Source organism: Daphnia pulex, chromosome 7, assembly GCF_021134715.1.
Source record: "Daphnia pulex isolate KAP4 chromosome 7, ASM2113471v1".
Taxonomy (NCBI): domain Eukaryota; kingdom Metazoa; phylum Arthropoda; class Branchiopoda; order Diplostraca; family Daphniidae; genus Daphnia; species Daphnia pulex.
The window spans coordinates 2,601,299-2,615,235 of NC_060023.1; the positions used below are offsets into that span (position 1 = coordinate 2,601,299).

Consider the following 13,937-nt stretch of genomic DNA (forward strand, 5'->3'; position numbering starts at 1 on the left):
TTCCATCAAATCCAATTAAAGCATACCAATGATCTGCGCTGTGTACCAGCGCTGTTGACAAAATCCCACCCACCCTTTCCTCAGCGGGACAAAAAGTTAAAAATTGAAACGAAAGAAAACAAGAAAGGCGGAAGCCAAATAGTAGTAGTGATGGATGGAGTCGCAGTTAGCAGAAAAGAACAAACGTGAACGACAGACAACCGCTCATCCCAGTTGCTAGTGCACTTCAAAAGGCTCCTTTGCACGTTTTCGCTGTCTACGGCGAAACGTGACTAGGTTCCGGCCCGCTTCAACGCCAGTGAATCAGTCGACATCCAGACTCGACTTTGATCACAAGTCGCCAATCCTTTCGCTCTGAACGTTCGTCTCCAAGAAAACTCGCGACTAACAATCATGAAACTGTCTTGGAAGCAAGGTAAAATATAACAAACTGCCTAACATTTTGTCAAGTTATGTAACAGTTTGTGTTTTTCAAGGTTTGAGCGCTTGGGCAGCTACGAGTTGTTCACTACTTTTAGCTGCATGGCTCAATTACTATCTGAGCGACAATGGCTTCATTAAAGAACCAAATCAGACTTACGATTATATCGTTGTGGGAGCTGGAACATCCGGATGCGTCCTGGCCGCCAAATTGGCAGGGTCCAACAGTAAAGTCCTGGTGATTGAAGCAGGAGGCGAACCACCTTGGTACAGTTGGATTCCTCTCATCGCGCCAATCCTTCAAGGATCCCAACACGACTGGCGATTCCGCACTGTTCCGCAAAAATTCGCAGCTGGAGCCCTTCACGGCAACGTAATGAAAATTCGTTAACATTTATTTAAAAAAATAATCGTCTAAATTTATAAAATATGTTAACAAATTAGCAAGCCTTCTGGCCTCAGGGGAAAATGGTAAAAATGAATTTTCTTTCTAGAAGCTTACCGTTACCGTCTTCTAAGATTTAAACTTGTAACCAATCGATCGGTCGTCAGGTTGGTGGGAGTGGCCAGATGAATTTCCTTATTCACACAACTGGATCACCTGGAGATTTCGATTCCTGGAAAGTTCCTGGTTGGGATTCACAAACAATGAAAAACACTTTAGAAGGGCTAACCTGCTGGACAAAAGGCAATGTAAAACCAAAACCATTTGGGACTCGACCCTCTTTTCTACTAGACGATGAACCTGAGATGTGCAGTGTCCCCGTGTTGACAGGTTAGTTAAAGGGAAACAATACTAACGCACTACTCCTTTTCCCTTCACAGATTTATTGATTTTGTGCCTCTGATAAAAAAAAAAATCCAAGACATAGAAAATTCAACTTCTTGCAGCGATAAAATGCAACATCACCAGTGTTCGTCAGCTGCCATTAAGTTACAGCGGGTTAATGCCACCGAAAAACCACTGCTCAAGGCTTTCCTTGACGCTGGACGGGCCTGCGGACATTCTGTTTCCGATATGGATCGATGGAGTGACACGGGATCTTTCATGGCCTCACATAACACTATTGACGGATTGGCTGGCCAGCGCTGGAGTACTTACCTAAGCCATTTAATGCCGGCAATGAAGACTCATAATAACTTGCACGTCTTGACAAAGTCCTCCGTCACCAAACTGGTGTGGAAGCGAAACAAGGTTATTGGGATCCAATATCTCGATAATGACGGCCGGATTAAGCACGTCAAAGCAAACAGGGAAGTTATACTCTCAGCTGGAACTATTAAAACCACTCAGATACTTCAACAGTCTGGCGTCGGTCCACCCCACGTCCTAGAACCGTTAGACGTACGAAACAAATTTCAAAATATTCAACATGAAACTTATAAATCATACAATAATCTCTTTTCGTTTAGATACCTATTAAAGCTGATCTTCCAGTGGGTGAAAATCTACAAGATCATCTTCAAGTCCCTCTTTTTGTCGAGCTCAATTCATCTGTGAGCATGAACGTGATCAAGATGCTGAATCCTCGACAATTTTGGAATTACATGGTTCATGGCAAAGGAGCTCTTTCGACATCTGGGATTGAAGGGATCGCTACACTAACTAAGACAAGGGAAAATGGAAAATCTTCAAAACCTTATGGCATGTTGATTCTTTTTAACATGGGCTCGATCAACGCTGACGTCTACACATCTGTGGCCAACATCAAGAAAGAGGTGGGAAGAAAATGTTTAAGTTTAAACGAAAATCGACGCTAACAGAACTTTCTTGATAGGCTTTCCATCGTTGGTTTCCCAAGAGCAGTAGTCTGTCTCAAGAAGGATTTGTTCTCATTTCGGTTTGTCTTCATCCACGCTCACGCGGACATGTCAGGATAATTTCCACTGATCCTACCCAACCTCCCGAAATCGATCCAGCATACCTTAACCATGAATACGACGTACAATGCAGCATCGACAGTGAGTAAAGAGGATTAGGTTTTTTCCACTTCAAACATGTGAAAATGTTAATGACATATGCGCCTGCGCTACCATTTTTCCAGCTATTAAACAAGGAGTCGAGCTGCTAAATACGGATGCGTTTAGAGCATTGGGGGCTAAACTACACTGGCCCACGTTTCCTGAATGTGGAGGCAAACAAGGGAGTGATAATCAGCGCTACATGGAATGTCTTGTACGTACGGCTGCGTTGACTATGTACCATCCAGCCGGAACAGCTGCAATGGGGAGAGAGGATAATCCCGATGCCGTGGTGGATCCTGAGCTCAGGTTGGAATGACAATCTAATTTGGGTTTGAAGTGTTAAATAAATTAAGTGTTATAATTTTTAATTACAGAGTACGAGGAGTGACGGGTTTGAGAGTTGTTGATGCCAGCGTACTTCCTCGTTTACCTTCCGGCCCACCAAACTCGGTCTTGATAGCCATAGCAGACAGAGCGGCCGATTTTATTTTAGAGGAAAAGATTAATATAAGGAAATAAGGTGCGATGTATGACTGGATTATTCTCTATAATACAACATTTAAATTTCGATTCAACATGAAAGATATCTGCATTGTGTTTATGCAAAAATACTTGACTTGCAGGGAGCAAGAGGGAGACGTGAGTGAAAAACTTTAAATAGAGAGGGAAGAAAGGATCTAGTCTTCGTCTTCCATGTCTTCCAGAACGTTTACTTCAAACGGTTTTTTTTGAGGCAGTCTTTTGTAGAAGACGTCATCAGTACTAGGTGGTAGAAGGTCGTTTTTCTTGTAAAAAGTTTTCAAACATTGCTCACACAAGTTCATCGGTTTTGTTGGCAATTGTTCGTCGTCAACATAGTAGCTAAGAGCGAAAATTGTTAAAATTATTTTTTACTTTATATGATTATCATACTACCAACGGTGTTACCTTGTGTCGTGAACATCACAAACGCCGCAGTACATCAACAAGTTAGTATCCGCTTCAACGGCTAGTGGATATTCATCAACGTTTTGCAGATCATCTGGAACCATAAGCCTAAAAAGTAAAAAACAGATAAAAAGGATGGAACTATGGAAATTAAGGCTATAAATAAAAGGCGAGAATTACCTGGCATCCACAAAGGTTATTAAATGCTCACAACTCCCGAGATGGACAAAGACGTAGGGATAACCAAGTCGAATTTTGAGATCTGCAATCGTGGTGTATTCCATTTTCTTTTTTTCAAATGGACCTAGGTTTTTTTCTGGATTATCTTTAGCCCACTTTTCTATCAAATCTCCATAGTCGATGTTCGTATAATCTCGAAAATCAGAGTAGAATGTGTTGCCAATAAAAAACATGCTAGCGTTTAAGAGATCCTGAGAACACAATTATTGTAAAATAAAATTTTAACAATAACAAATTTACTTGTACAATTTTATTACCTTTATTGGCCGACCGGTCGAGAGAGTGCGAGGGTTAGAGTCTTCCGTAACCATTATTTCATCATTTAGGCACTGCAATTAATAGTCAATTGTGATGTATTGATTAATTGTGATTTACTTAATTTAAAAAATGAACTTATTGTAAATTACAATTATTTTATCCCTAAAATCAACCAAATTCTGTGAACCCAGCAACATGAAGTCCTGCATATGGGGAACTCTACATTATAAAGAAAACAGGTTGGTTAAAGGCAAAAATTTTGCATATTAGCTTTTAAGACTCACATGTTTGAACCTAAGTTGCTTTCGAATGGCCTGAACACTCTGGCGATCACAACATGGTTGTCTAGTAACTTGAATACAGGAGATGGATTCATTTCTTGTTCCTATAAACCAGCAAAGTAAAATAGGAAGTGTTCCAATTGAAAATATTCAAATTTAAACTCACAAATTGTGGAATAGCTGTTCTTCTCAACTCTCTAAGTTTACTTTCATATTTATGGTTACATGCTTTAAGCGCTTTTAACTCCACAGCAGTTGCTAGTTTCCTAGTAGCTCGTCTCTCAGGATCTACACTAATTGTTAGTCACAATTTTCATAAGAAATTAATTAACACAAACTGACCTGCTAACTGACCAGCTTTTGTTTCCATCTCAAGTGGATCACATTGCAACAGAGCAATGCTGACAATTAAAAAAATTATGGTTAAAATCAACTGTGCTGGGGCAAAATTTATAACCTCTAACCTGCATCTTTCTTCCAGTCGATGGTATTCCCTCATTTCAATTCCCAATTGGGAAGCAATTTTTTCCTCATCACTGTTAAGTCTTTCCAATACACCTTGGTTAATGTACCAAGTTTCTTTCAACAACCTAGAGTACTTTCTAAAGTAATTCTGGAAATTAAACTCCTGCGAAGCATTCGGGTAGGCTTCGACTGGGTAAGTCTCATCCATTTCAATTTTCAAACGCTTTCTAATTTCTATTTCCCTAGAAGTTCAAACTAATGTGCTCGATGTGCTACGCTAGATTGGGATTTGGGATATCTTTCTTTCTTTCGAATCATCACATGTGTTCTTCCGTTCTTCGGTTCGAGAATTTTACTGCATTAGGTGTTGCCAAACTCAGCAAAAGCAGATTTTTCCCATAACAGCAAATTAAGTACATTCATTTTTCATTTGTTTAAAATAAGCATTTTAATTTTTTAAATTTTCGGTCTACTTTTCAAGTAAAAATTATTATTATGTTATTCTTATTATTATATTATGTGAAACGTGACAAACGTCAATGAGAAAGCAGTTCCGTCTGCAACCACCACGTGGGAAATTAAATTGTCAACAAGTTTCAGCTGTCAATTCATACTTTACTTGCTTTCCTATTTCACATTCTTTTCCTCTGGAATGGCAACCAATAGTAATGACACAAGCTCTATCCCACAGAAAGCTGCAGATGCCGTTTTTGTCCCTACTCAGGAACATGGATTTAATAATAAAGTGCAAGGTAATATGATTTCTTGAAATGTCATTACACAGCTTTCGTTGTGTGCTATTCACTGCATTCTAATACCTACTATAGTCAAAGCTTTTTTTTATATTGCTAATATCATTACTAGTCTAGATATAAATGCACATGTGACACTAATACATAAAAAGATTAATCTTGCAAATTTTTGTTTCTCTAGGATATGACTGGAGTCAAGGTTTAGACTATGGAAAATTAATTGGATCTTACATAACAACTGGGTTCCAAGCAACAACTTTTGGACTTGCAGTTAATGAAGTCAATAAGATGGTAAGTTAGTGATGAATGTTTCCTGAGACTAAATAATTATGCCTATTTACTTTTAGCTTGCCAAAAGAACAGAACCTATACCAGAGAACCTTGGCCTAGATGAATTTGAGGAAGATTTATTCATCAAGAGGAAATCTAACTGTACCATATTTTTAGGTTACACTTCTAATATGTGCTCATCTGGAATTCGCGATACCATTAAATTTTTGGTACAGAATAAGTTGGTCGACTGCATAGTTACAACAGCGGGAGGAGTAGAAGAGGATTTCATCAAATGTCTTGCTCCAACTTTCGTTGGAAATTTTGAACTCAAGGGATCCACTCTGAGAGAAAGTGGCATTAACAGAATCGGCAATTTAGTTATCCCTAACGACAACTACTGCAAGTTTGAAGATTGGGTCATGCCTTTGCTCGACGAAATGGTAACGGAACAAAAGGAGAAAGGAACAAAATGGACACCTTCAAGAATCATTGAAAAGCTTGGTCGAGCGATCAACAACCCAGAATCGGTGTATTACTGGGCTGCTGTCAATAATATCCCCGTATTCAGTCCCGCATTGACAGATGGAAGTTTAGGGGACATGATGTACTTTCACTCCTACAAGAATCCGGGACTTGTGGTGGACATTCTTGAAGACCTCAAAAGGCTCAACACGATGGCAGTCAAAGCCTCCAATTCCGGCATGGTTATTTTAGGAGGAGGCCTTATTAAACATCACATTTGCAACGCTAATCTTATGGTAAGAGTAAACATTTTCCAGCGTTTACGACAGAATTTTTCTAAAATTGTTAAACTTTTAGAGGAACGGAGCAGATTTCGCTGTTTTTATCAACACAGCTTGCGATTTTGACGGAAGTGACAGTGGAGCTAAGCCGGACGAAGCTGTATCATGGGGTAAAATTAAGAAAGATGCCACCCCAGTCAAGGTAAAAAGAAAACTGAAAATCTTCAGAATTTTAAAATATAAATTTGATTTATTAACCCTATAGGTTTGTGCTGACGCTAGTCTAGTGTTCCCTATCCTGGTGGCTGAAACATTCGCAAAACATCATTTCGCATCAATTTCAAAATAATTCATCAGAAATACATAACCTGATTATATTCTTTTGCTAGTTTTTATTAATCGTTGACAGATGTTTACACTTTAACATGTTCAAATTTAAGTACTTTCAAAAATTCACGCCCAGCTTTACGTTCTATTATGACTGAGCCACGCCAGCTAAATGACTTCATGACATTTAAAATATCTTCTTCGTCATTTTCTTTTACAATTAACAGATAGAACACGCCACTAGGAGACATAATTTGTGGAATGAGGGGGAAAAGACGATCCATGACTGTTCTTCCACGAAATCCACCCGCCCAAGACAGAGCTATGGGTGACAATGGATCTATTACATTTTCATCCGTTGGAACGTAAGGGGGATTAAACACTAGCACATCCACTTTATTTTGAATCTGGGGTAATAAAGGTCCAACCAGATCACAGTTTACCACCTCTAGGCTAACAGAATTTTTACAAGCTGTTTTACGAGTCACTTGGGCAGCATGTGGATTTATATCAATACTGAAATAAGCACAGCAAGAACCAAGACACTTGGCTAAGCCAGTTAACACAATTCCTGATCCTGAACCTATTTCTAGACAGATGGTGGGTTTGAGGGATTTGATGAAGGGAATTTCAGATTCAAGTGCATCAAGCATCAGAAAGGAATCTTCAGCCGGTTCATAGACATTCTCATAATCAGTGCTGTTTAAGTGTGAAAGGTCTGGTGTCTCTATTTTATCCATCATGGGGGGGATTTTCCACTGATTGACTCTTTACAATCTCTTTAGCTGAAAGTTGATGAATTTTGTTCAGGCGATCCTATAATAAAATAAAATTTGTGTTTAAAACTTTCTTTATTATATGATTGGCCTAATGACTTGGAATCTTACCTGAGCATTTTGAAGGATGCTGTTGACAATTGTTATCCTCTTCCTTGCATCCAACAGTTTTTTAATGTATGATTCCAAGTCAATAGGAGATTGCTGATTTTGTGATATCACAGTAAGCTCTGCAGACAAATTTTCTATCTGAGAACGAAGCTCAGCCTGACTTTGCCTTAATTTGGAAAAAATGTAAACCGTAAGAACATGCACTTTGTCATCTTGTTGTACAATTTTGTGTAATTAATTAACTACCTGGTGTTTTTAATGGAGTTTTCAAGACAATCGACGGTAGGTTTCAGTAAGTTCAAAATTCCTTCTGTCAACGAATCTCGGGTGGGGTTATCGCCAAAATCTTCTGTTCCATCAACAGAAGTACAAGTCGACGTTCCGTCTTCCATTGAAATTTGGACTTTGAAATTTCAATAAAAGCTGTACCAAAATAACAAGAGCTGTAATTTGGGAGGTTTAATTCAAAATGGGATATCTCATCGCACGTTTTACTCCGTCTCCCCTGATTTCTGAATTCTGAGCTGTGTGACAACTGACAACTGACAAAAGACAAACAACGTCGTCTGCATCGATTAATTGACACAACTCCCATCTGGTGGCCGATGTAAATCGCCACTTTTTTTAAATAAATTTTTCATTTTCTATACAATTGACAATTTGTATTTCAAATAAATTTTCTGAAATTGAAGCAAATAAACAGTATGGAATTTAGGTATTAGATTATGGGAGCCCAAAACGGCCAAGGATGGTGAATTAAATTATAGCATACAAGGAAAGAAAAATAAATAAAGGTAAAACCAGTTACCATTTGCCATAATAACTTTGCAACTATTTCTCTGGCTGTACTTATACTGTTTAACTATTCCCATCTATCCTTCTATAATAATAATATCATTTTGATCCACGTTGCATCAGGAGGTTACCTAGTACGGTTGGGCCAATTGGAGTTTAGTAACTGGTTTTTTTTACTGCGTACAGAGAAACGTGAGTTGCCTCTTCATTGAGTTCCAGTCAGTTCTGGACGCAAAGGGGACCGTACGAGTGACGCAGATGGAAATATTTTTATTTCCCATCAAGTAGTTCCTTGTTTTCCGATCACGTCGCCGAATAACGTTCCGATTTAACAAACAATCCGGTACACCACACCAAAAGTTCGATATCGTCCACTCTACGAGTAGACGTCTAGAATGAGAGATTTATCTGGCCAATAATGTGTTCAACCACCAAACGAGCGAGAGTCTCTCCGAGTTGATATATTCAGCTGTCCTTGTTCAGATACCCTTCAAGCTAAAAAAGCATCACTTCTGAACGACACCTTTTCTTCGTCTCCAGGTTATTTATTTTTTCACCTCCACGATTTATCTTGCTCGTGCTCTCAAAGTTGATTTTAGATTAACAGTCAAACTAAAGAAGTTCCTTTAAACCGTATGTGTATACAGCTCGAAGTCGAGTTCAAAATGACGCCATTTAGAAAGGGCAAAACTAATTTGAACGAATTGAAACGTGAAATAGAAGTAGACGAGCATCGGATACCCGTCCAAGATCTCTACCGTCGCATGAAATGCGATCCCCTCAAGGTGAAGCTTTAACTTTTTCTTAAAAATCATCATCTAAACTCTTATAATAGGAATTTATTTTTATAACTTTGATGTGATAAGCGAAACGTTAAGTTTAACTGTTTAAGCATAGTTGTCAGGGATTGTTTGGAGTTTGAACACCTTCAAATATTCAGTGTTTGAAGTTTTCCAACCGTCTGCCGCGAGATAAATCGGTTAATTATTATGTGGAGCGTGGAAAGCATACGAAATGTGGGGATTCGATCTGAAAGATAACCGGATAGGTTCCATTAGGGTCGCATCAACTTTCATGTAGGATTATTTCGAAATCATTTCGTGCATCATTTCCACTTGACCACCGGTTTGTATAATCGTGAGAATAACGTCAAATAGTTATTGTTGATCCCTTGTAGAATATGCCTAATCAATCATGATTTTATTACTGAATTAATAAATAGGGTCTGACAACAGCTCAAGCGAAATATAACTATAAACGTGATGGTCCTAATGCCCTGACACCTCCCAAGACAACGCCGGAATGGGTGAAATTCTGCAACCAGCTCTTCGGCGGTTTCTCAATGCTCTTGTGGATCGGTGCCATCCTCTGCTATGTTGCCTACACTATTGAAGTCGCCAAAAATCCCGAAACTCTCAGTGATAACGTGAGTGGTTCAATTAACACTCATGAAAACATTGCATAATGAATCCTATTCGAGCTTAGTAATTCGTTCATTTTCAATTTCTAGTTGTACCTGGGTATTGTACTGACGGTCGTCGTAGTTGTGACGGGCGTCTTCTCTTACCTACAAGAAAGGAAAAGTAACAAAATCATGGAATCTTTCAAAAATTTCGTCCCTCAGTTTGCACTTGTCGTTCGCAATGGCCAAAGAATAACCATCAAAGCCGAACAACTCACAGTCGGCGATCTGGTGGAAGTCAGAGCTGGTAACCGTATTCCAGCTGACATCCGCATCTTGGGGGCTCATCAATTCAAAGTCGACAATTCTTCACTAACAGGGGAATCGGAACCCCAAAGTCGCGGTCCTGAATACACCAGCGACAATCCACTAGAAACCAAAAATTTGGCTTTCTTTTCAACTAACGCAGTCTATGGTAATATTTAAAACACTTTTCGTATCATCAAGAATAATGGGATCTCACAATAAATGCTATATTTCAAACACAGGTACTGCTCGAGGAATTGTGATTAGTATTGGGGACAACACGGTGATGGGTCGTATCGCTGGATTGGCTTCCACTGTAGAAACGGGCCGAACTCCGATTGCTCGCGAGATTGAACATTTCATCCACATCATTACTGGAGTAGCTGTGTTCTTGGGCGTGTCCTTCTTCATCATCGCCTTGTTTTTAGGGTACAACTGGCTTGAGGCTGTTATGTTTCTGATTGGTATCATCGTAGCTAACGTACCTGAAGGATTGTTGGCCACCGTCACTGTCTGCTTGACACTGACAGCTAAACGTATGGCCATGAAGAACTGCTTGGTCAAGAATTTGGAAGCCATTGAAACCCTTGGCTCCACTTCGACTATTTGCTCTGACAAAACCGGAACTTTGACACAAAACCGCATGATAGTCTCTCACATGTGGTTCGACAACAAAATCATCGAAAGCGACACCACCGAAAATCAATCATTAGGTATTTGGAGAATCGATACTAACTTTGAGTGAAATTCGTCCAAATCTGATTATGACAATTTCTAGGAATCCAATACGATAAGTCGAGTCCCGGTTGGAAGGCTTTGTGTCGCATCGCATGCCTATGCAGTCGAGCCGAATTTGCAAGTGGACAACAAGGTGTTCCTGTTATGCAACGGAACGTTAACGGAGACGCCTCTGAGGCCGCTTTGCTCAAATGTGTTCAATTCGCTACTGGTGAAGCTATGTCCATCCGGGCACGAAATGCAAAAGTTTGCGAAATTCCATTCAATTCAATGAACAAGTATCAAGTTTCTATTCACCAGAACGAAAACAAGAAAGATGGCCGATATTTTTTGGGCATGAAAGGAGCTCCGGAGAGGATCCTTGATCTCTGCTCGACCATTTACATTAACGGGCAGGAAAGGCCCATGAATAACAAAATGAAAGAAGCTTTTAACTTGGCCTATATGGAGCTCGGTGGATTGGGTGAACGGGTTTTGGGTTTCTGCGATTTCCACTTACCACTTGATAAGTATCCAAAAGGCTACAAATTCGACGCTGATGAAGTTAATTTCCCCATCAGTGGACTTCGCTTTGTCGGCCTCATTTCCATGATTGATCCACCTCGAGCTGCAGTCCCCGATGCCGTGGCCAAATGCCGGTCTGCTGGAATTAAAGGTATATTACAATCTATCCTTTCACAAAATTCTATTAATTCCAAAATTTGATAGAATAAAATTTACTATATAATAATGGCAAATTTGTCGATAAATTTCAGTCATTATGGTTACTGGTGATCACCCGATCACAGCAAAAGCCATCGCTCGCTCCGTCGGAATTATTTCACAAGACAATGAGACTGTCGAAGATATTGCCGCTCGTTTAAATTTGCCAGTAAATATGGTTGACGCACGTGACGCTACTGCTGCCGTCATCGGAGGTTCAGAGTTGCGTAACATGAGTTCAGATGAGCTTGACTTTGTCTTGCGACATTATCCCGAAATCGTGTTTGCCCGAACGTCCCCCCAACAAAAGCTCATCATCGTCGAGGGTTGTCAACGTGCTGGTGCTATCGTGGCTGTCACTGGAGATGGAGTAAACGATTCACCAGCCTTGAAGAAAGCCGATATCGGCAAGGAATATTTTATTACTCTAGGCGAAATGAATTCTGAATAATTTTTTGAAAAATTATACTATAGGCGTGGCCATGGGTATTGCTGGTTCGGATGTTTCCAAACAAGCCGCTGACATGATTTTACTTGATGACAATTTCGCTTCTATTGTAACTGGTGTCGAAGAAGGCCGGCTTATTTTTGATAACTTGAAGAAATCCATCGCTTACACACTGACATCCAACATTCCGGAAATTTCTCCATTTCTAGTCTTTATTTTAGCCGAAATTCCGTTGCCGCTTGGCACCGTTACAATTCTCTGTATCGATCTTGGAACAGACATGGTATCTATAGGTGGATTAACAATTGTAGCGTTAACTAATGATTCACTTAAAAAAAAACAGGTTCCAGCTATCTCACTGGCTTACGAAAAAGCAGAATCTGACATAATGAAAAGACGTCCACGTAACCCCCAGACAGACAAACTCGTCAACGATAGGTAAGTAAAAACAAACAGAAAATTACTTTCTTCATATTTACAATAATGGAAATTTGGAATTTCAAATACTTAGATTAATTTCCATGGCTTACGGCCAGATTGGTATGATGCAAGCATCGGCTGGTTTTTTTACTTATTTTGTCATTATGGCTGAAAATGGCTTCTGGCCGAAGTATCTTTTCGGGCTCCGCAAGCAATGGGACTCGAAGGCCATCAACGATCTCCAAGATTCCTACGGACAAGAATGGGTAACTATAGTAAATAGCAACCTATATTATTTTATGGCTAGAGGTTATTACTAAATAGCGCACATACCGCAGTAAAGCATCAGCTTTGCGTTAGTTATTTATATCAGGGACGTCATAAGTAACGTCAGCGTAATATTACCTGATTGATAATGTAACTAATAGTAATTAGCCCAAACAAATTTTTCTAATACAATTATTTTTCTATCTTTACGATGAATTACTAATAGACTTACGATAGCCGAAAGCAATTGGAATACACCTGCCACACGGCATTCTTCATTTCGATTGTCGTCGTCCAGTGGGCCGATTTGATCATTTGCAAAACCAGACTCAATTCGTTATTCAAGCAAGGAATGCGCAATCAAGCCCTAACTTTCGGCCTTTTGTTTGAAACGGGCGTCGCTTGCCTCCTTTCCTATACCCCCGGCATGGATCAGGGTCTCCGAATGTACCCACTCAAGTAAGTTTGGATATGCTTTAAACTTTCTCGCATCATCATTGATCATCGAAACAATTTCCCTTTGCATTTCAGATTGAACTGGTGGGTACCGGCTATGCCATTCTCAATTTTGATTTTCGTATACGACGAGCTCCGTAAATTAATCATTCGACACCATCCAGGCGGCTGGCTAGATCAAGAGACCTATTACTAGCTAATATGTATATTGCTATTGCTACGAGGAGACAAAAACAAATAGGTTCACTTTCCCCAAACAAGCGAGCCGAAAATAAAATTTACGTGTTTTTGTGATCAGTAATTTTTAAAATAATTTGTTACATCATTATAAACATGTGACTGTAAAGACTTTCCTTGACAAAAAATGTTTGAATTTTACCCAGAAATAACTCGTTTCAACACTCAGTCCAAAATTTCAATAATATAAAAATATTTACCAATTTAATGTACGACTTGATTTGTTGTGGTTGGTACTGGTAGTAGAAGGCCACCTTGAATGAATGACAGCAGCTGAGCAGCACACAATAAACTTGATTTTTTCCAAATAGGATATAGAGCTAGTGCTATTAGAAAAATAGCATTTGAATTTGAACAAGTAATATCCATGTAAGATATTATGTTTAAAAAAAATATTAAGAGCCATTTTTTAGCATCCTCGAGGAGTATTTAGCATGAAACAGCTGGAATTGGAGTTCAAAGTCACATTAAAATGAAGACTTCTTTTTACAAATTTCTTACAACATAACCATAGATATACAAGACAATAGACCACGACGTCGTCTTTATCTGTGACATAACGTTCTAGTAATTAGTAAAATAGGTAAATTGTATTCTTTTGTTTGTCAGCTGACAGACAGAGTCGTCT

General features: G+C 39.2%; 5 protein-coding genes and 1 long non-coding RNA gene across 8 annotated transcripts; 3 read left to right on the plus strand and 3 right to left on the minus strand.

Moving 5' to 3' along the window:
* The first annotated feature begins 125 nt into the window (after nucleotides 1–125).
* Nucleotides 126–2,960, plus strand: LOC124198823 (neither inactivation nor afterpotential protein G-like). Its single transcript, XM_046594866.1, has 9 exons — nucleotides 126–415; nucleotides 477–793; nucleotides 865–891; nucleotides 973–1,195; nucleotides 1,287–1,765; nucleotides 1,834–2,139; nucleotides 2,199–2,382; nucleotides 2,466–2,691; nucleotides 2,760–2,960. Exons 1-9 carry the CDS (start codon nucleotides 394–396, stop codon nucleotides 2,902–2,904), a joined length of 1,929 nt encoding a protein of 642 aa, XP_046450822.1. The 5' UTR covers nucleotides 126–393; the 3' UTR covers nucleotides 2,905–2,960.
* Nucleotides 2,894–4,918, minus strand: LOC124198825 (snRNA-activating protein complex subunit 3-like). Its single transcript, XM_046594870.1, has 9 exons — nucleotides 4,556–4,918; nucleotides 4,434–4,492; nucleotides 4,258–4,379; nucleotides 4,095–4,195; nucleotides 3,960–4,029; nucleotides 3,810–3,881; nucleotides 3,493–3,743; nucleotides 3,313–3,420; nucleotides 2,894–3,246 (listed from the first exon to the last, which is right to left on the minus strand). Exons 1-9 carry the CDS (start codon nucleotides 4,762–4,764, stop codon nucleotides 3,063–3,065), a joined length of 1,176 nt encoding a protein of 391 aa, XP_046450826.1. The 5' UTR covers nucleotides 4,765–4,918; the 3' UTR covers nucleotides 2,894–3,062.
* Nucleotides 4,919–5,107: 189 nt separating this feature from the next.
* On the plus strand, nucleotides 5,108–6,704 carry LOC124198826 (probable deoxyhypusine synthase). The gene is made up of 5 exons (XM_046594871.1): nucleotides 5,108–5,308; nucleotides 5,490–5,599; nucleotides 5,656–6,339; nucleotides 6,401–6,526; nucleotides 6,590–6,704. The coding sequence occupies exons 1-5, from the start codon at nucleotides 5,209–5,211 to the stop codon at nucleotides 6,671–6,673; spliced, it is 1,104 nt and encodes a 367-aa protein (XP_046450827.1). The 5' UTR covers nucleotides 5,108–5,208; the 3' UTR covers nucleotides 6,674–6,704.
* Nucleotides 6,702–8,103, minus strand: LOC124198840 (methyltransferase N6AMT1-like). Of its 2 annotated transcripts, XM_046594888.1 has the most exons (3): nucleotides 7,785–8,103; nucleotides 7,539–7,704; nucleotides 6,702–7,467 (listed from the first exon to the last, which is right to left on the minus strand). In XM_046594888.1, the coding sequence occupies exons 1-3, from the start codon at nucleotides 7,928–7,930 to the stop codon at nucleotides 7,384–7,386; spliced, it is 396 nt and encodes a 131-aa protein (XP_046450844.1). In that variant the 5' UTR covers nucleotides 7,931–8,103; the 3' UTR covers nucleotides 6,702–7,383. The 2 variants fall into 2 exon arrangements, with proteins under 2 accessions (XP_046450844.1, XP_046450842.1); XM_046594886.1 differs by lacking the exon at nucleotides 7,785–8,103 and having other exon boundaries at nucleotides 7,539–7,681.
* Nucleotides 8,104–8,528: 425 nt separating this feature from the next.
* Nucleotides 8,529–13,578, plus strand: LOC124198818 (sodium/potassium-transporting ATPase subunit alpha-B-like). 2 transcript variants are annotated; one of them, XM_046594860.1, is made up of 12 exons: nucleotides 8,529–8,873; nucleotides 8,981–9,118; nucleotides 9,556–9,759; nucleotides 9,844–10,210; nucleotides 10,284–10,754; nucleotides 10,820–11,434; nucleotides 11,535–11,888; nucleotides 11,956–12,212; nucleotides 12,273–12,367; nucleotides 12,441–12,615; nucleotides 12,843–13,075; nucleotides 13,148–13,578. In XM_046594860.1, the coding sequence occupies exons 2-12, from the start codon at nucleotides 8,999–9,001 to the stop codon at nucleotides 13,266–13,268; spliced, it is 3,012 nt and encodes a 1,003-aa protein (XP_046450816.1). In that variant the 5' UTR covers nucleotides 8,529–8,873; nucleotides 8,981–8,998; the 3' UTR covers nucleotides 13,269–13,578. The 2 variants fall into 2 exon arrangements, with proteins under 2 accessions (XP_046450816.1, XP_046450814.1); XM_046594858.1 differs by having other exon boundaries at nucleotides 8,529–9,118.
* On the minus strand, nucleotides 12,240–13,905 carry LOC124198844. Its single transcript, XR_006876741.1, has 3 exons — nucleotides 13,510–13,905; nucleotides 12,437–12,599; nucleotides 12,240–12,353 (listed from the first exon to the last, which is right to left on the minus strand). It is a non-coding gene; the product is annotated as an uncharacterized LOC124198844 (long non-coding RNA).
* Between the last annotated feature and the right edge of the window lie 32 nt (nucleotides 13,906–13,937).